This window comes from Phymastichus coffea, unplaced genomic scaffold (genome assembly GCF_024137745.1).
Source record: "Phymastichus coffea isolate CEN01 unplaced genomic scaffold, Cenicafe_Pcof_1.1 PCOF00062, whole genome shotgun sequence".
Classification (NCBI taxonomy): Eukaryota; Metazoa; Arthropoda; class Insecta; order Hymenoptera; family Eulophidae; genus Phymastichus; species Phymastichus coffea.
In genome coordinates this window covers 895192-914983 of record NW_026706873.1, presented here as the reverse complement: position 1 = coordinate 914983, position 19792 = coordinate 895192, and the positions used below count along the sequence as shown (strand labels likewise).

General features: G+C 36.8%; 2 protein-coding genes across 2 annotated transcripts; one reads left to right on the top strand and one right to left on the bottom strand.

The window, feature by feature from the left end:
* The first annotated feature begins 6099 nt into the window (after window positions 1-6099).
* On the top strand, window positions 6100-13147 carry LOC131666995 (uncharacterized). The gene is given in 3 exon segments (XM_058940145.1): window positions 6100-7733; window positions 11324-11360; window positions 11500-13147. Coding segments are annotated over 3 exon segments (3069 nt in total). The 5' UTR covers window positions 6100-6222; the 3' UTR covers window positions 13021-13147.
* Window positions 13148-13796: 649 nt separating this feature from the next.
* On the bottom strand, window positions 13797-19784 carry LOC131666994 (uncharacterized). Its single transcript, XM_058940144.1, has 14 exons — window positions 19722-19784; window positions 18916-19366; window positions 18484-18554; window positions 18198-18426; window positions 18004-18129; window positions 17533-17934; window positions 16929-17301; window positions 16309-16855; window positions 15858-16239; window positions 15394-15786; window positions 14585-15288; window positions 14375-14507; window positions 14165-14315; window positions 13797-14086 (listed from the first exon to the last, which is right to left on the bottom strand). Exons 1-14 carry the CDS (start codon window positions 19782-19784, stop codon window positions 13915-13917), a joined length of 4197 nt encoding a protein of 1398 aa, XP_058796127.1. The 3' UTR covers window positions 13797-13914.
* Window positions 19785-19792: the final 8 nt, after the last annotated feature.

Genomic DNA, 19792 nt, shown 5'->3' with positions numbered 1-19792 from the left:
TGATGCACACACAAAATTGGTTGCGATTGCTACTACTCACTAGTCACTCTCAGCACTTTTTCTCGTGATTCCTCACCCGGGGCACCAATTTGTTAGGGTGAGAAGGACTGAGAGTGGGGGTTTTAAAATATTTAATATAAAGAACACCGGATTTATTTAATTCACAATAACACTACTTAAAATAATAAATAAACCGGAACGCTCGTAATCAAAGTAAGCTTACAATCAAACTAACAACTAACGATACAAATTACATTTATAAAGGTTCGCCGGCTAAACTAGTTAAAATAAGAAAGGATTAAATTTGTGTCGACACGAGAATCGTAATTCTAAAGAGTATAAAGGTATAATTAACGGAAGTACAATTAATGAAATATAGTTGACGCACGCGTGCTTAAAGATAGGCGAACTGCTTGTTCAAGTACCGGATCTAGAATGATTGAGACGCGTCGCCGCGCCAGCTGAGTCCGATCAAAAAATTTTCTTATCTCAATTCCCTTTCCTCGCACGAAGGTCGAAGGCGTGAACTTCTTGACCTCCTGCCAATGAGGTTTCCTTATTCATGTGTCAACTGCTCCTTTCTCTGTTTGATTGGCTCGAGTCGAAGTCTGTGATGATTCCGACCGTGCGCTAAAGATTGTGCCGTGTTTTGGTGGCTCGTGTTGCGTTGTTTGATATCGCCGGCTTTCGGCTCAAACAACGGGGTGACGGACGCTCAATGTCCGTCGTCGACAATCAGCTTTGAAAGGTAACCTTTCAACCAGTCTGATTGCCACAATGCATTTGCCATCTTTTTTAGCGATGTATGCATTTTTGCGAGTTTGGAGGCAGTGATCGTAGCAATGGTAAATAGTCAAAATTTGATTCTAAATCGTAACCCAGCTTGATGCGGCGTACGCTTCTCTCACACGCTTATCTTAAATTAAACAATATTCGTAGTGTTGCTTAAGTTTCGCGTTTCGAAGAGGCCGTAACTGAACTTAACAACAAAGGAACCAACCGACAAATGTCGGCAGATTAGAGATTCTTTTTAAAAATGAGAGTGTCGATGTCGTTACGCATGGTCACTCGATCTTGTTTTCGAGTTCGACATCGCACGCGCGCATCGATTAGCAAACAGTCCGCGGCGCAATGAAATGATTCAAGCGCAATGTCTTTGTCCAAAAATTCTGTGAGAGCATATTTCAAATTACATCCGTAACACTATGGTTCGCTCAGCAACTTTGTTAGATCATTATACTTTTATACCAATTAATCTGTGTAACGGAGAATTCCGGCCGTACCCGTCTGGGTTGCTCGCGGCCGTCCGCACAAATTATTTATTCGGGGATTCGGGAAGCAAAAGACGTTCCCACGACTGAATAACGCGTCGAGCATAAACACGTTAAACGCACAGATTCGAAGTCGGGATGAGGAGTGATACAGCGGCGAATAAACACAACAGCGGATTAACACTAATCCTTTAATCGTCAACAATGAGTTACAATACAGCGATCTCGCGCTTATACACTACGAGCGGCACAACAATGAATCCGAACGCAAAAGGTGAATCGGCGGCTGATCAGCCTGCCGATTCTCTTTATAAATTAAACCGTTACAATAATGCCCGACAAAATACTTTCCGCCGTTAAACTATCAACGGGATAGCCAGCAGGTCTGCCGTGCTACCACCTATAAGCTGGCGCCCAAACATGCAAGAGAGAGAGATAAGAGGAAAATACAGCACCGACCTCGACCTTCAGCCTCTCCGACGGCTGGAGCGCTCTGCACCGTGACGTCACTGGTGTGCTCCTCGTTGACCGTCTTGCTGATGCCTGTTGTCGTCGCTATTTTCTTCCCTCTCGTTCCCTCGCTCACTCCACAATACTACTGCCCCGATCCGTTGTTCCGCTCGATGGTTGCTGCTGTCGTCGTCTTCGTCGCACCTCTGTTGCTCGGTACTGCAGCACGTCTAAACTGCACGCACGCGCACCCGCGCGCCTCGCCGGTTACCCACACGCACCGGTGTCGGGTATCTTTCGGGACACGGCTGGGCGCGACCCAGCCTCACACTTAAATACTCGTCCGCGCACCGGGCGTGTCCTCGGAAACGAAAAGACGTCGACGAGGTCGCGGGGCCAACTTCGGAAAAACCGCGACCTTTCGGTTTATCCCCGCGTGCGACTTTCTCCGCTCAATGCCTAGCAGAGACTCCCCAATTTTCCGCGGCGAATCGTCAATTCGAGCGCTCTCTCTCTCTCTCTCTCTCTTTCTTTCTTCTTCTGCGCCATCTGCGTCGCTCCAGCAGCCAGCTCAGCCCGTGTTCAGCACCTCGTAAACAAAAGGTCCACGCATGAGTGTGTGTGCCAAACGTACACACTCTCAGCCTGGCGCGGCGCACGGACATTTGCGAGAGCTAAATGGACGAGATCGGCCTAGCCGATGATTACATTGTAAAATAGATTTATTAAATGGTATGTGCATTTTTTACGAATAGAAAGGTGATATAAAGCTATTGTATGTTATTTTATATTACTTACTGTTCGATGTCTTTAGAAGATTCTATAATTCTCATTTCTTCGGCATCTCGCAAATTTGTCCAGCGTTCTGCTATGAACTTTTTCTGCAGTACATTGACAATTTGTCTTCTTTTTATCGCAATATTTAGACCATTGTAACTTGTGTGCGTAATGATGGCTGTAATAAACCAATTTTCTAAAACATGAGATACCAAATCGTCTTTCGCTAATATCATCTCTAGAAATGTTCCACCACTGATCAGACTAATACTAATGAAGGCAAAAACTGTGTATGCATCGTAGCATGATCGCAACCAACGATGCTTTATAGTCGTAGGTTTCCAGAATCCAACAAGTCTCAAAAAGAAAAAAGTCTCGGCAAAAATTTTATATTCGATTCCGGTTTCGTCGATTTCATTTTCCATGGCGAAATAGTAATAAATCAGATTACTTTTACGTTAAATAACTTTTTATAAACAATAACCGTTAACAAGAGATAGCTAACTTTCTTCTTATTTTTCTCGTAAAATTATTAATAAATTACTAACAAGATATATTATCTGGAAATTTCTTCTTAGATATTTTTCAATGATATCTTTTAAGTGAATTCTTTTCAACTTACACTTTTAAATTAATTATTTTTATGTTGATAGTTAACTCAACATTTTTTTGTCAATCATCAAATATCAAAACATAATTCATAACATCAATTTGAAATGCCTTTCCGGCAACGATCTTCTCGACGCGAATCGCTTCAATCCACTAACTGAAACACCGTAGTCAGTCCTACCAATAAGATACAATATACATTTCTAAGTTCAGTGCAAGAGCTTACTGTGCGTCTTTTTTCGCTACCTACAATGAACTACCATTAATTGTAAATGAGCGTTTACGTCTAATGGTTGATCATTATATTTGCGATCATCTGTCGTTTGAGGGGAAACAATTGATCGCTCTTTATATCCATAGCAACGAATACCATATATTGAGTCAGAGTGACAGATATTCATGTACGCCCGTCGTGAAAGATGCAGTCGAAAAATTGCAGTATCTACTTAGTTAAAGTTCCTAGTTGAGTCGCGCTAAGGATTACAGTTACTTGAATATTGACGATAAAAAATGTTTAAATAATAATATTATTTTTCTCTATCATATCAAAAGAAAATTGTTTATTATTTCTATTAAGAACAATAAGATTTTGAAGGGTATCAGCCAGTATTTTTTATTGCTACTTCAAAATAATTTTAGAGACATACCGTTGGGAAACATTATTCGTCTTGAAGTACTAGGTATAATTTATTTTTATCAGTTATAAGTTACGGAATATTAATTATATTGTTCACAAAATCATCGTTTATAAGATATCATTCAGTTATTAGAAAATTTAAGCTGTGCATGTTTTCTCAATGAGAGGGTGGACGAAAAAGACCGACTGGTTACGTTCACTTATTAATTTATTATTTGTAAACGTGATATGTCGTGGCTTGAATAGATCTGATTATTGATGTTAGAAAATTGAAATTTTAAAATAAAAAATTATGTAATTATTGGTATTTTTTGTTTTTACAGCAGTTTCGTTAGAGAAAGTATTTTAAGAAATGATAATTAATAACTTTTTTATTGAGATACTAATTAGAAGGCGAGATCTTTTATCTTAACATATTAATTTAACATATTAACATAAATACTACCCATACAACATAACAAACATCAATATCAATCTGTGTTGGAGTATTCGAACACGAAAAAATATACTTTCTATGAAATTAAGAAAAAATGTATAATTAATTACTTGTTGCAATCAGCACGTATTAAAGCAAGAAGACACGTTTTTTGCATGGTAACCAGCTAATCAATATTAAATTAAAAAAAATTTGACTACTTTGCTTTGAATAAAGATTAATGTAATAACTATTCAAAAAATATGAGAACAATCATGGAAAATACATTTTTTTTATCGGCACGTGCATGAAAAGTTATAAGAAACAGTTATTATAACATGCTAATTCACTCACTGTTCTGTATCTGTAAAATCCTCTATAATTTTACTTTCTTCGCGATCACGAAAACGAGTCCATCGCTTCATCATTATCTTCTTCTGTAACATAACATGATTTCGCTTTTTTTTATTGCAATATTTACACCACTTGACCATGTATGACAAACTATATCTATAAAGTATCAATGTTTTACAAAATGATTATATGCATCTTTTGGTGTTAGCATGTACACAACTGATCCAATAACGATCAGCTCTGAAATAACGAAAGCAGTAATAATTTAATAAACAAAATATTTATTCCAAGAATTTAAATTTAATAAACATGTCTTTATAGTCGCAATTATTTTTCTTCCATCAGCTGGATCTCAAACAAGTGATTGAGTAAATTTATACGCATTCGACTATCATCTTGCTAGCCGTAAAAGCCAGAGCCAGACAATTTCGCGCCTCCTTCCATTGTTTGCCGGCGAAGTTGAATGAATTACCTTCTAAAAAGAGTTCAGCTTCAGGATCGACGATGATCTAGTGGTCAAGGAAACTTACGAAAGTTGTGATCGTGATGGATTCTAGCAATGCCGGATCGCGCAACATGAGGTTCGTTGAATAAAGTTGAAATCACCTACGGACTTGACATATGGATAAACGACAACCAATCCCATAAGGCGTCAGTAATATGCATTCGCTGTAGTCAAATGTACTCATGTTGCCAAATTTTTTGACCGTCTTGGCACGCAAAGCACTCTTCGGTCACCAAAGTATCGGTACTTCTTGCTCACTTACAGACAGAATATTTCGCAAAATCACTTACCGCCCTCACTTACAATGGTTATACACGAGGAAGAAAACTGCAGATTCACTCCAAGCACAGTTGATAGCAGATCTGCTATTTGCCAGAACTTTGATTCGTTTGATCCTACATAAATCTTGTGGGAAAATGACCGCAGCGATGTGCTTAAAAAAAGTGCACGGGGCAAAAAGCAATTGCGTAGTTTCTTTTGTTCAGGACTTCCCCACTTGGATCCCGCCACTTACGCATCTTTGCTTTTATTGTTCATGCTTCATTTAGAATAGTATATAAGATATACGTGTATACATGCGTGATGATCACGTTTTCAATTTTCTTTCTATAAATGTATTTTGAATATAAAAAAGTTATCAACTTTATATCTACGATCGAAAAACTTCCTTTATTTACTACTCACTTTGTGGAGGAAAATTTAAAAAAGATATTGCATGCCTGTTATCCATATACACGTATGATTTTTACATGCTATTGTAGACGCAGCGTCAAAGATAAAGTGCATTTTTCATATAATCTGCTTGTAGAACATTGTCAAAAGTGATCTGCTAATATTGTACATACTTACGAGCAGAATTGGAATCTCGATTTTACTGCAATCTTACGTCAACAATTTTATTTCTGTTATTAACGTCAACAATGAATTCTTGATTAATCATTTGGCGACACGTCATTTTGCGTGGAAATAAGTTTGTTTGGTTAGACGCAGTTTTGTAAAAAGGTAAGACCAATATCAGCATGATAATGCACGCCTTTAAAGACCGCGTGAGAAAAGTGTGCGTATCTTAGCTTTTCAGTGACTGGAAATTCCAGACGTCATTCGTCGTGGCTGTGGTAGGGGAGTCGCTTGTAGACGCGCCGATACCTCGCGAGTGTGCCTTTTAGTCTTCGTTTAGCAACGAAAGAGCAAGATCTTAAACATTATGGATCTGTGGACTTTGACGCTATTAACTGTGGCCATTTATACTATTTACTACTACTTTAAAAAAACTCTTGGATATTTCGAAAATTATGGTATTCCATACGTAGCAGGATGGCCATTGTTGGGTAACATGGCAGCTCCTTTCTTCCGCCGAAAGCATATCTCGGAAACCGTGATCGACCTGTATAACACTCATCCCAATGCTAAGTACATCGGTGTTTTTGACTTTGTGCGTCCTATAGTCATGATTCGAGATCCAGATCTGATTAAATCCATCACAATCAAAAATTTCGAAAATTTTCCGGATCACAAGGTTTTTATAGACGACAAGCTCGACCCTCTGTTCGGTGGAAATCTATTTTCGATGGCCGGCGAACGATGGAAAGAGGCAAGAAATTTATTGACTCCTGCTTTCACTTCCAGCAAGATGAAAGGGATGCACGAGTTAATGGTGGAGTGTGCAAAAAACTTCATCAATTACTTGAACGGACTGCCGGATAAAGACAAGAAAATGGTGGGAACGAAGGATTTATTTACGAAATTTACGAATGATGCTATTGCTACTTGTGCTTTTGGAATCAATGTCGACTCTCTGAAAGATCCGAAAAACGAGTTTTATGTGCTAGGCAGAGAGGCTACCAATCTGGATGGTATAATGACGCTGAAATTTTTCATCGCTCGATCCTTTCCGTATATTATGAAATTGTTTAATATACGATTTGTTAGTGATCATGTTGCTAAATTTTTTGTAAATACCGTTGAAAACATGGTGAAAATACGGGACGAAAAGGGCATCAGCAGACCAGACATGATACAGCTAATGATGAACGCACGAGGAAAAACTAGTGAAAATTTGAAATTAGACCTCACTGAAATGACTGCTCAAGCATTCATTTTCTTTTTCGGAGGATTCGATACTACTTCCACGCAAATGTGCATTATCGCACACGAGTTGGCTATCAACCCGAAAATACAGAAAAAATTGCAAGACGAAATCGATGAGGTGATGCAGAAAAGTAATGGCAATCCGTCGTATGACGATATACAAGGGATGCTATATCTCGACGCTATTTTCAATGAATCGATAAGAAGACATACTCAAGTACCATTCATCGACAGGTTGTGTACTAAACCGTTTGAATTACCGCCTAGTTTACCCGGAGGGAAACCATACACTGTACCCGTAGGCATGAACGTCTGGGTACCAGGGACGGCAATACATAAAGATCCAAAATACTTTGATAACCCACAAACATTCGATCCGGAAAGGTACTACGATAAGAAGGTGACCCTCAATGACGTATTGAATCTCGGCTTTGGCATTGGACCAAGAGCATGTATTGGCAATCGATTCGCTATTTTGGAGACAAAAGTATTATTGTGTTATATATTAAGCAAATTCAATTTGAAACCGAATAAAAAAACCTGTTCGCCTCTGGAGTACAGTAAAAGCACTTTTAGCGTGACAGCCAAGGGTGGATACTGGTTGACCATTGAAGAAAGGAACTGAAGGCAACGACGTTTGCTATGAGTATGCATATTGATATTTATTGTTAATACTATCATACAATGACGATTATTTTTCAAAAACGATTATATATTTTCTATAATAAATATGATATCTATCGTGTTGCTAATAAGTGTTTGTCTAACAGTTTCATAAATAATCAGTAAAATGTTGCGCAAAAGCACAGATGGCTTTTTTTATTATGCTATCATATTTTTTGTAGTTAATTGTTGTCGTGAAGTGCCTGTTCACGGTTTCTTATCACTTTCTGGAACAAAAGATTATTATAAAATAAAAAAATATGTATAATATTGTACTTTCTGCTAGTTATTAAGTTGTTGGAAATGTTTTATCTATGCAAGTTATAAGATTTACTCAAAAATTAAAGTGAAATTAGTAACACTATTACTTTTTAATTTATATACAACCAATTCTATTTATTTCAACTTTTTGCACTAAATTCACATATTTTCCGATAGCTAGAAACAGCATACACCTGTTGCAAACTTGCAAATCTAGATTTTCTTGTTATTCTGTTATTTAATTGGATGTTGCATAATGTTGATAAAGCTTGATAGTGCTTTCGCAAAAAATATTCTTGTCATTTATACGTATCTATGTAAATCTTATTTAATTACAAGTTTCACAAACGCGTTAAAATGTCATCATGCACACACAATCCAGCGAATTGAAATAACGAAGCAGTCATTCTGCAACATCGATCCTAAGACGGCTACAAGTGATCAGAATAAATGATTATCGCTTTGTCATGATGATTAATACTGAGTAATGGCATTTTTCCAAAACGTAAACACAATGATGATTCATCGGACATGAATAATCCATTACTAGTAACACCAGTACACGCAACTGTTCGCCGCGAACGCCAGCCTACCGGGAATAGAGTCTGTTTCCTGACTGCATCTCAAACGAATCACAAGCAAAACAGGTTTCGTGTTTTGAAGAAACAGAGCAGTCTTGCACCGTTAGTTCAAAAGTCAACTTAATTTCTTCGCTACTTTTTAATTTTTCTTTTCAAGCATTATTTCAGCTACAGATCAGTGCAAAAACTATTTATTGTCATTCTTGAATAACCATTTCTCAAAATCAGATCAAAATTTGTCATAGCATTCATTGACTTTTTAGTAATACGAAAACATTATTTGATTGAAAAATAAGCTTTTTTCCAAGTTAAAAAATGATAGTTCTGCAATAAAATAACAATCTACAATAAAATTACAATATCAGCATAAAAATAAATATAAACTAGCAGAAAATCTATCTAATAGTATCAAGCTTGCTTTTTTCAAATAATTGCTTTTTATCATGCAATTATAAGTAATAATAAATAACTTAACAAATCACGGTAATTTGAAAGAAAAGTGAAAAGTAAATTAAATTTTCTTCATGATACTAACATCTTCGTACAAATGAAAAATCAGTAATCCATTGTAAATTCAAATATTACTTTTCGTAGCATTTCTACCGAATAAATATTAATATAAATAAATATTAATAAATATTAATAGCATAATAATCAAAAAAACTATGTTAAGAAATCTCGGTATCGTGCTTACTTTTTTATCTCCTAAATTCTAAATTCCATGTATTCATGAAAACGCTCCCTTGTACAGATTATAGAAACCGCAACTCATCTTAGCGATAGAAGGAGAGACATGTGAGTCGCTGGATCAGAGTGGAAAAGCCGTCAAACATACGAACAGGCTACGCTTGTCATGTGCAGTTTCCTAGCTATATTAAATATAAGTAAAGAACGGCAAGGACATTAGTGACTCTGCGGAACAAACCTGTGAACATTGCGGCAATAGTAGTTTGGGTATTCTATCTGTACGCGAAGAAAAGGATAGTTACTTTGGAGACCGAAGAGTACCTTGGGTGGCAGGATGGCCAAAAATTTCACTAACGTAATATATACGTCGTGCTACAACGAATGCATGTTACTGACGCCCTATGACGCCCTATCCAGATGCCAATTCCGTAGGTGGTTTCAACTTGATGACACTAAATCTCATGTTGCACGATTCGGCATTGCTGAAGTCCATGACGATCAAGAATTTTAATAGTTTTTCCTATCATCAGGTCATTGTCCACTCTAAAGTTGAACCACTTTTCGGAAATAACTTATTCAGCTTAACCGGCGAAAAATGGTAAGAAGTGCGGAATATTCCAACTTCGACTTTCACAGCCCGTAAAATGAGGGCCATACATGAGTTGATGATCGAGTGCATGACAACTTTGATTGTCACGTACTCGACTTATTAGTCAACTTCATAATCACTTGTCACAATTGTCAGTTGACGCAAGAAAAATGTACGCGACCAAAGAAATGTTTACCAAGTTTACTAAGGATAGTATAGCTATATATGTTTTTGGAATTAAAGTGGAGTGAGTGAGAAATCTTACTAATGACTTTAACAATAAGCTATCGAATTTGGCTCTTCAGTTCCTATTAAGATTGTCTGGTATCAACTGTGTCTCATAATTATGAAATGGTTGAAAATCCGATTATGTTACTAGTAATCCGGTTATTTTACTGGATTTGCTATTCTGAAGGCGTACATTAAGTAACGTGGGAAAGCAAATTCTTATCTGGTCTCGTGTACGGTTTACATTCGAACGAAGAAAGGGTGGAAACGCAGATGAGAAGAACTGTTTCGTGAACATGTTAGGTATAGTTTTCTTCAACACGCATACTTTTCGAACGACGTGCATCTTAATTATTGTACACTCAGTGTACAATAATTTGTGGTGAACGTAAAGATTTGCAATCCCATGAAGTATGGCAATGACACTTTCTATGTTATATCTATCTGGATTTGAGCTTGACATTGAGCGTAGATAATAAAAATTCATTATCATTGTCGATGAATCAATAATCAATATTACTTTATTCCAATTTAAAATGCGTAATGATTGAATTTCTTAACAAAAATCTTTATTTGAAAATATGCTTTTAAGCATCAGAAAATTTATTATATCAGTAGTAAATGAAAAAACGTTCTTGCAGTGTATATTTATAGCTTTAACATGTGCGACAATAGTAATTAATAATGTTATATAAACGAAACAGTTAGACATATTGTATTTTAAAAGATTTATTTGTAAGTATTATGAATAAAAATTAGTTAAATTAAAAACCTATATGTTTTCCACATCCTTTATAGATTCAATACTTGAAGGAAGGTATTATACAGCTGAATTTTGATAAACCCTGATCCTGACAAATGTTTTACGAGCAATTATGCAATTAGTGCAATTCCGCATTATTTTTGTTCTGCCTTGGTTTGGAGCCATGAACTGATACTGATGGTCGGTTTGCTTTGTTTAAGATAAATATTCTAAAAGAAAGTTTGCTGAGAATATCTATATTTTTTGAAATATATTGTTAAATAAGTATATCAATATTTAAAAAAATGTTGCATATTGATTTCGGAGCATGGAACATTTTGGAGCATGCAATATATCGCAATTAATTCAACAATTATACATACAAATACTTGATGATACAAAAAACAAAAAAAGTTCATTTGATTATTTCGATCATGATATTTATTCGATTATTGAAAAATTGTAGACAGTATGAATCATATACTCCGCACGCGCATGCTCAAGTAGATAACACAAACATCTGACTGTTGAACGAGGAAAAATAATAGTCTCTAGAGTGGGAGATTGGACCCGTCAGCTCTGTACACATTATAGCTACGCAGTTCTCTTCCAGTATTCAGTATAAGTAACTCGGCGCATTAGTTAATTTACACAATGGCTCTATGGACTTATACTCTGTTAGCAGTAGCTATTTATATTTTCTATGAATACGTGAGAAAAAAACGTAGTTACTTCGATGATCGAGGAGTGCCTTGTGTGCCAGGATGGCCTCTTTTTGGTAATATGTTTAGCGCTTTTTTGCGACTCAAACATATTACCGAGGCGACATGGGACTGGTACATCGCTTATCCAGATGCCAAATACGTGGGCGGATTTGACTTTATGAAACCGAATCTCATGATACGCGATCCAGAATTGATAAAGACAATCGCGATTAAGAATTTCGATAGTTTTCCGAACCACGATCAGTTCGTCGATAGCGACGCGGAGCCACTTTTCGGAGGTAACTTATTTAGCTTGACCGGAGAAAAGTGGAAGGAAGCCAGGAATTTGTTAACTCCAGCATTTACAACGAGTAAAATGAAGGCTATGCATGAGTTGATGGTTGACTGCGTGAGAAATTTCATTAATTACTTGACGGAGCTGCCGGATGACGCAAGAAAAATGATCGCTACCAAGGACGTGTTCACCAAGTTCACTAACGATGCCATTGCTACGTGTGCTTTTGGAATCAGTGTCGACTCTGTGAAAAATCCCAATAACGATTTTTACGTTCTCGGTAAACAAGCGACCAACTTCGACGGTCTTGTTTCCATCAAGTTTTTACTTTTTCGATTGTGTCCCACTGTAATGAAATGGTTTAAAATCCGGTTATTCGGCGATCGTGTGTTTAACTTTTTCCAGGATATTGTTAGAAAAACGGTGCAGATGAGGGACGAAAAGGGAATTAGTAGACCGGACATGATTCAATTGATGATGAATGCAAGAGGAAAGACGAGCGAAAACTTAAAACTGGATATTATAGAGATGACCTCGCAAGCTTTCGTCTTCTTTTTCGGTGGTTTCGACTCGACTTCCACTCAAATGTGTACTATGGCTCACGAGCTGGCAATTAATCCGCACATTCAAAAGCGATTGCAAGAAGAGATTGACGATATTATAGTGAGATGCGGCGATAATCCAACTTACGAAGATATTCAAGGAATGCCATACCTCGATGCCATTTTCTCGGAAACTCTAAGAAGACACACGCCGTTTGGTTTCCTGGATAGAGTTTGCGTAAAATCCTTCGAACTTCCTCCCGCGACACCGGATGCTAATCCATTTACTGTTCCCGAGGGAATGGTTGTGATCATTCCATCCAGTTCGATACACAGAGATCCAAAATACCACGATAATCCAGACGTATTTGATCCAGATCGCTACTACGAGAAGAAGGTGACGATTAACGACGTCACGAATCTTGGTTTTGGGATTGGGCCTAGGAGTTGTATTGGAAATAGATTTGCTATTTTAGAGACGAAAATCTTATTTTTTTATATGCTTAGTAAGTTTACCTTGATTGCGAATGAAAAGACTTGTAACCCTCTGAAGTATAGTAAAAGTAGTTTTAATATTAAACCTGAGGGCGGATTCTGGCTCGACATTGTAGCTAGAAATTAAAATGTGATTTTTTAAGCTGTAATCATTGTCGATGGTTAATTGTTGCTATTAATACTATCGTGTAAATAATTATCACTATGGTTGTGGTATGTATAATAGCAATAATAAATATCTATAAATAAAAATAATTATGATGAAATTCATTTTCCGACACTCAACGTGCTTTTAATAACATTTGTCGTTATTTTATTACATTTCAGACTTATAAAAACGATTTGATAAGAAAGGCTGAAACGATCACAAAACCGAAATTTTATTCAACTCTCAACGTTTCAGAATAATCGATGTCCCATTTTCAAAAATTATAAAAAAAAACAAACAATGCAATACACAATATTTCCTCAAGCGGACTACAAGTGACTACATAATTAAATTAAGTCAACTTAATACCTAAAATACAAGTCAGTTTTCACATAGCAATTCTCACAGTCAAAATAATAAGTAGATTAGATCCACTTATCGTTCGGTATACGCAATGAATTAATAAATCACTATGGTTTTATTTATTGATTCATTGTGTATACCGAACGACAAGTGAATCTGATATACGTATTATTTTGACTGTGAGAATTGCTATGTGAAAACTGACTTGTATTTTAGGTATTAAGTTGACTTAATTTAATTATGTAGTCACTTGTAGTCCGCTTGAGGAAATATTGTGTATTGCATTGTTTGTTTTTTTATAATATTTGAAAATGGGACATTGATTATTCTGAAACGTTGAGAGTTGAATAAAATTTCGGTTTTGTGATCGTTTCAGCCTTTCTTATTAAATTTTGATTTTCGTGAACGCCTTAGCCATATTGTGACAAATTTTCCTTGTTACGAAACTAATAAAAACGATAGTTATAGCGTACATTTTTTTACAAAAGTACAATTCACTTTCAGAGTCATTCAATTCATTGAATAAGTGCGAAAAGCATAAATGTCAACTTCTCTTGACGGTAAGTAGGTGAAATAAGCCTGCTTGAAAAGCATATGCGGAAATTTTCCATACTCCATCGTAGGCCACATTTCTCGCCCGATTTCAATGGTTTCTTGACGTGTTTTTGCGTAAAACTTGCGACTAAATTTTCCTATCTATAAGACCGATTGAGAAAATGTTATTATTCATTATTCGCGCATAAATACTTCAATACTCGACTGCATTTCCATTACCTTTCGTTTCCAATACTTAGCATGATCGAAATTAAGCTTACAACGATCTACTTTACTAATTTTCAGAGATTCAATGCTCATTTTATTCGTCAATCTTTTTGAGTTCCATATTTTTGTTGTCTCCAACATCAAATCCTCTAGGGAATATCATAACTAGATTATCGGGTGATTGTAAAAAAAATTGAGATTTGCTTACTCTTGATCTTTTCTGTGAAACACATTCCTCGCACTCTATACGAGATCCAATAGGAAAGTTGAGCAAGCTTATGATAATTTGGAAGCTTAAGCGAGATAAAATCACATTCAGCAGACATTTTTTTTAACTCAGTCTGAAATATATGAAGTTGTTAAAAAGTATTCTGCTAACTTGTGCGTGTATTGAAAATCACCATTTACAAATATTTACCTCCATAATATCTGTCAATTCTTGTTCCGCCTGATCGAAAAAACTCTTACATCTGCTCATTTTTTCTGTAAATTCTATCTCTTTAATTTCATCCTCTTGTACAAGTTCTTTCGCTTGCTTGTCATCCATTTCTTTTATACTTTCTTTTATCGTATCCGCCTGTGGACTCTTAATCGGAGTGCCTTCATTTTCAATCTTTAAATCCTCTGGTTTTTCAAGTTGCTGAGTATCCACTACATCCTTTAGTTCGTCATTTTTCTTCACTATCTCAATCTTTTGAATCGGATAAGGCAAATGTGAACGACTTGGTCCATCGTCCGGTGTAACGCATGGAGTTTGCATAGTGACAGCTGAGATTACAGTCACGTTACAGTTTTCACCCGAATCCGAAAAGTCTGGCTTTGCAATGTCATCGATAAGCAGAAACGCTTCTTTATCAAGAGATTTCAATCGTTCTTGACGATCACGCCATTTCTTTCTTTCTTCATTCCTTTTTACAATTCTGCGTTCGTATTTGCACTCGCAAACTGGCTTCATTACTTTGAGCTTTCTTCGTGCGGTATCAGTTTTCTTGAATTTCGAACATTTCGTCCAACAAGGAATACAATCTCTTTTTTTGGTGAAAAATTCCGTTAAATACTCGTCTTTAAACGCATTTTCCCAGTCTTCCGTTCGGTCTACACGATTCTTTTCCGTATCGTTGCCTTTGTCAATAAATATTATCAATAGTTTGCGAAGTAAATTGATAATAATTTAAAAATAAAAAATTAAAATAATTAAAAAATTAAAATATTACAAATTCATAATACCCTCAGCTTTTCCATCTGCCTTTTGATATCCTCTCTTAGCTGTTTGATTATTTCTGCCGCAAATCTGTTTCTCATAAGGTGAATCGGCCAGTTCGTATTCGGGAATATACTCGTCGCTACCCCTAATACTCGGCTCAGGAGTGACCCATGTCAAGCCGTCGATCACTCTCGTGCCATTTGCCTCGTTTTCATCGACGACTGCGCCGATTCCGTACATCAGAGTCTTCCGCTTGTTTCGATTCTCACGACAACAACATGGACGTCCTCCTTCGCGCACTGGAATTCTCTCGGCTGGACGGATTGGAGGATGTGGGTCGACAAGGTATGCTAAAGTGCGCTCTATTGGCAAAGCTTCCTCGGATTTGGTTCTGTAGCCGTAGGGTCCACCTTCAACTGTTATTATTTTGATCAGATATTTACGCGTTGAACAATTTTTTTTCAATGGTCATTGCGAATCAACGTACCGCTTTCGTGCTCTGAATTTTCTTTCGCATCGTCCTCTTCTATATCCTGCTTTGGTACCAACTGCGAAACCCTCTTAACTCTACTTGGCCTTTCAACCTTCATTCTCGGTATTTTTTCTTTTGGAACCTTTTCATCGTTTTTGCGATTTTTGCCAGTTTTTTTCGATTTTTTACTCGCTTTTTCTTTCGTATAATAATCTCTCTTGGGCATGATGCATTTAGCTTTTCCAATGTCCATCTGCAAAAACTCCGACAGGCTATCGCATGAACATTTTTTGATGACTTTCGTGCCGCTACTTGATTGCCGGTGTTTCTTTGCGTTGATGTCAATGCAATTTCTACGTAATTCCCGTCCGCATCTCTCGCAAATCAAGCGTTGTTTCTACGAACGAACGACGTTCCACTCAAATGAAAATTTACATTCATATTTGATTTACATAATTACCCTTACCTTGGAACTCTTTACAATTACATTCTTGCTGCTACATTTATAAGCATCGTCTTCGTATCCACAATCATCTTCGTCACAACTTCCTTCCATATTTTCAAAAAAGTACTCGTCCTCGTCAACGCACTCTTCGATATCCTTTCTGCAACCACAATTTTCCTGTTCATCTTTCTTCTGAAATTCACTACAAGTATAAGTTGGTCCCTGCTCGGGTCTAAATTTTTTTCCGTAACATAAGCTCTCGTCGTTTTTAGCGCTTAAAACCTGTTGCTCCAATTCCTCATTCCTCTTTCGATCCTGACAACCACAAGGTGGCACATTTTTCACCTCGACGATATTTACATCAGGACGTAGAAATTCTCGAGGTACATGCTCGACAGTTTTTGTGAAGCCTGCGATTTGGTTCACCGGCTCGCTATCCACCATCGTTATCGTGCCGGTTATGATCTTGTTTTTCACGAGTTTGTCGGACGACGGAACGCACGGAGGCTGACTCGTCGAAGAAATACTTTCAGCGGGTGAGTACATTGCCATTGCACCGATAACTTGCCTAAATTCATCGACGACAGATGTAATGGAAAGGTAAAAAAATGGTCTTTTCGAGAAAGAAGTCTGAGATTTACGCTTTGTCATCATTATCGGTAACAATGCCATCGACAACAGCATGGGGAGCTTTAGTGGCATGCCACATCAAGTGCGCTCTCCTAGTCTCTCTACAAGAGCAACAGGCATCGCAACCAGTATCAGGCTCAAGTATCTCCTTGGCGATCCGAGTCACTTCACCAGTTAACTGGTTGGCTTCGTGCATCAAGCCATACAAATCAGCCTCGGCGTCGAGTAACACACTTTGAAGTCTGAATGAGGGTGTGACTTGTCTTTTGCAGGCCGGGCGATTCAGCTGGGAAAAAAATTCGGCGTCGGTTTTTAAAGGGCCAGCTTCCCGGAGAAGCTTGATGTACTTCATGGGGCAAGGGGTTGGTGGCTCCGTCCACGGATCTGAAAATTCAGTGAAACAGATACACACTCGTGAATTCAAGAATATGTCAATAAACCACTTCGCGATAAGAAAACCTCATTTTATTAGCACTTCTCAACAAGAAAAAGATCAATCATTTTTATATCTCCGCATTACGGAGCGAAGTATCAGCATCAAATCATTTTGATTTTTAACTTGTGGTGGGAAGTGTGATTTTCAGTAATAAGCATTTAATCCAATTGAGTTTTTACTTTCGATGGTAAATAACGGCGTATCTCGTTGATAGTCTTTCTCGATAACGGACACCTGTCTTGAATTTTTTTTCGCATGTTTGTCTTGATCGTACACGTCACTAGTGCTATTTTTCACTTCGGTATCAAGCTCGGCCGCCACTTTTACATTGGCCTCATTGTCATCGGCGAGTTGATTGTTTTTTTCAGATATTACTTTCTGCTGGTCGGCGTTATCTGTGCTTTCAACGGCCAATTCTTTTGTTTCTTTCGGTAATATTGCGACGGGCCGTGGTGTTGCCAAGCATTTTCTGCGCCACTTGAGCATTTGCGTCGCATAAAGTTTCCAATTCACCGAAGGATACAACTTTTCCAGTAGAGGGGATATCATTTTCTTCGCTATCATGAGCTTTGGTGACTTCGCTAAAATTTTGACATAGTTTATCACACTGAACAACTTACTTCAAAAATAAAAGAAATTCGAAAAATTACGTTTTGAGGGGAATTTAAATTTAATTATGGCGGGCAATCTTCTGTGTAGTTCCAGAATAACTTGTGGCAACTCCAAAAATACAACGCCAGATATCATTATTCTCTCATGGGTTGTGTAATCGAGTCCTGAATTCAATTAAAAATATTATACATCGCAATGCTTTAAAAATACCTTTTTTTTTATAATAACCCACTTTTGCCTTCTTTCTCGAAATAATTTCCGCGAATGGCCTTATAAAGCTCACATATAAATGTCTTAATATCCGCGTTATGTTCTTTTACCAATTTTCGAAGTATTTGTGAGTCAACTGTCACAAAATCAGTCGTCATTCCAATTGACGCCAAGCAGTATGCAGTTCTGTTGATCGTGTTTTCTTTTTTGTCTTTGAACATAGCGTCTTCCAAATCTTTCAAATGTTGCAACTGCATAAAATGTAAGATTAAGGATTTTTTAATAAATTTTCTACTTTGCAAATTTACCTGCGAAGGGGAGTAATCGGTATACCAACATGGTGGGCCGCACTTTAATTTCCTCAATTTTATTTCTTTTGCTAAAAGATATGCATGTAAATTACGTCTTTTATCGTTAATTTATTAATACATAAAAATGCTTTTTAATTTAGATAAAATAACTCTCATAATACATGTTCATTATAACTCATTTCAATAAAAATTGTATACTAATTGTATTTAAATTAAATGTACAGCTATTATGGCAAATTACATTTTTATTGCTGCTCGTTCGCAGCACTTAAGTTTATTATCAGCAATCGTTTAAAACGAGTGTTTTATCACTATTGTGTAACACAGCTAAAAAGATGAACAACGACAAATACGCGTAAAAGGAAAAAAAGCGAATATAAATATAAAACAGTCGAGTGCTTTCAATCCTAATTTTAATAATGAAATTACTTTTCCTTTCACCGATAGCAGCCCATCGATCTATTCTTTGCTCATACTCAGCCTGCCTCTGCGCTCTCTCAATATCGATCATCATTTCAATCATACTTTCCGTCAAGTCGGTTAATTTCATTCCTCCAGGTCCTCCCGATGAATGATGGCTCAGGTTTAGTGCTAAGCTTCTACGCGATCCTTTTATCCCATCCTTACTTCGGCTCACCGATGGTCTTTTTACTATTTCTTGCTCGCGAATTTTCAATGCTGGACATTCGTGCAGGGATTTTAGACTGCTTAATGAGGTGTCCAGGCCATGACGTGGAAGCGATTCGTCATTGGGCAAACAACAAAATCCATACGGCTTTGGATTTGGTTGCGCCGTGCGTCTTTGCCTAGAGGGTGAGAATTTCAAAGTTACGATCTGACAAATCGAGAATACGTTAAGAAGTTGCGAAAGTACCTTCGACTAGCCATGGTTACTTTTGTTGGTTAATTTTGTAATTTACTGAGTTTGTTTTCCAATTGGCAAATCATTTTTCACTCAGAATTTTAAGTCTTTCACGTGTATAATTTAATTCACTTTATATTTTTTGTCTATTCAAATTCATGATTACTTGCAATTTTTATAAATTTTCTTAGGTTTGACATGCATAAACAACTTTTACGAAATTAATATGGAGCGCATGCGTAATAATTGGAATCTACAGTGTCATAAATTCAATTACTTTTCTATATCTACGACCAGGTGTGAAAAACGAATTGTTTTTAGTTCGTACAAATAATTAAGATCATTTGATGAAAAATATGTAATCGATAATTACTAATAAAAATATCAAATTAAATGAATTTAGCGTGAAGTGAATCAGGTTGGAAATAATTAGCATATTTCCGG

Coding starts and splice junctions, on each gene's coding strand:
- LOC131666994 (XM_058940144.1), bottom strand. CDS start 19,784: ATGCTAATTATTTCCAACCTGATTCACTTCACGCTAAATTCATTTAAT. Junction 15,289..15,393: donor GGCAGATGGAAAAGCTGAGG/GTATTATGAATT, acceptor TTATTGACAAAG/GCAACGATACGGAAAAGAAT. Junction 14,508..14,584: donor AATTGACAGATATTATGGAG/GTAAATATTTGT, acceptor CATATATTTCAG/ACTGAGTTAAAAAAAATGTC.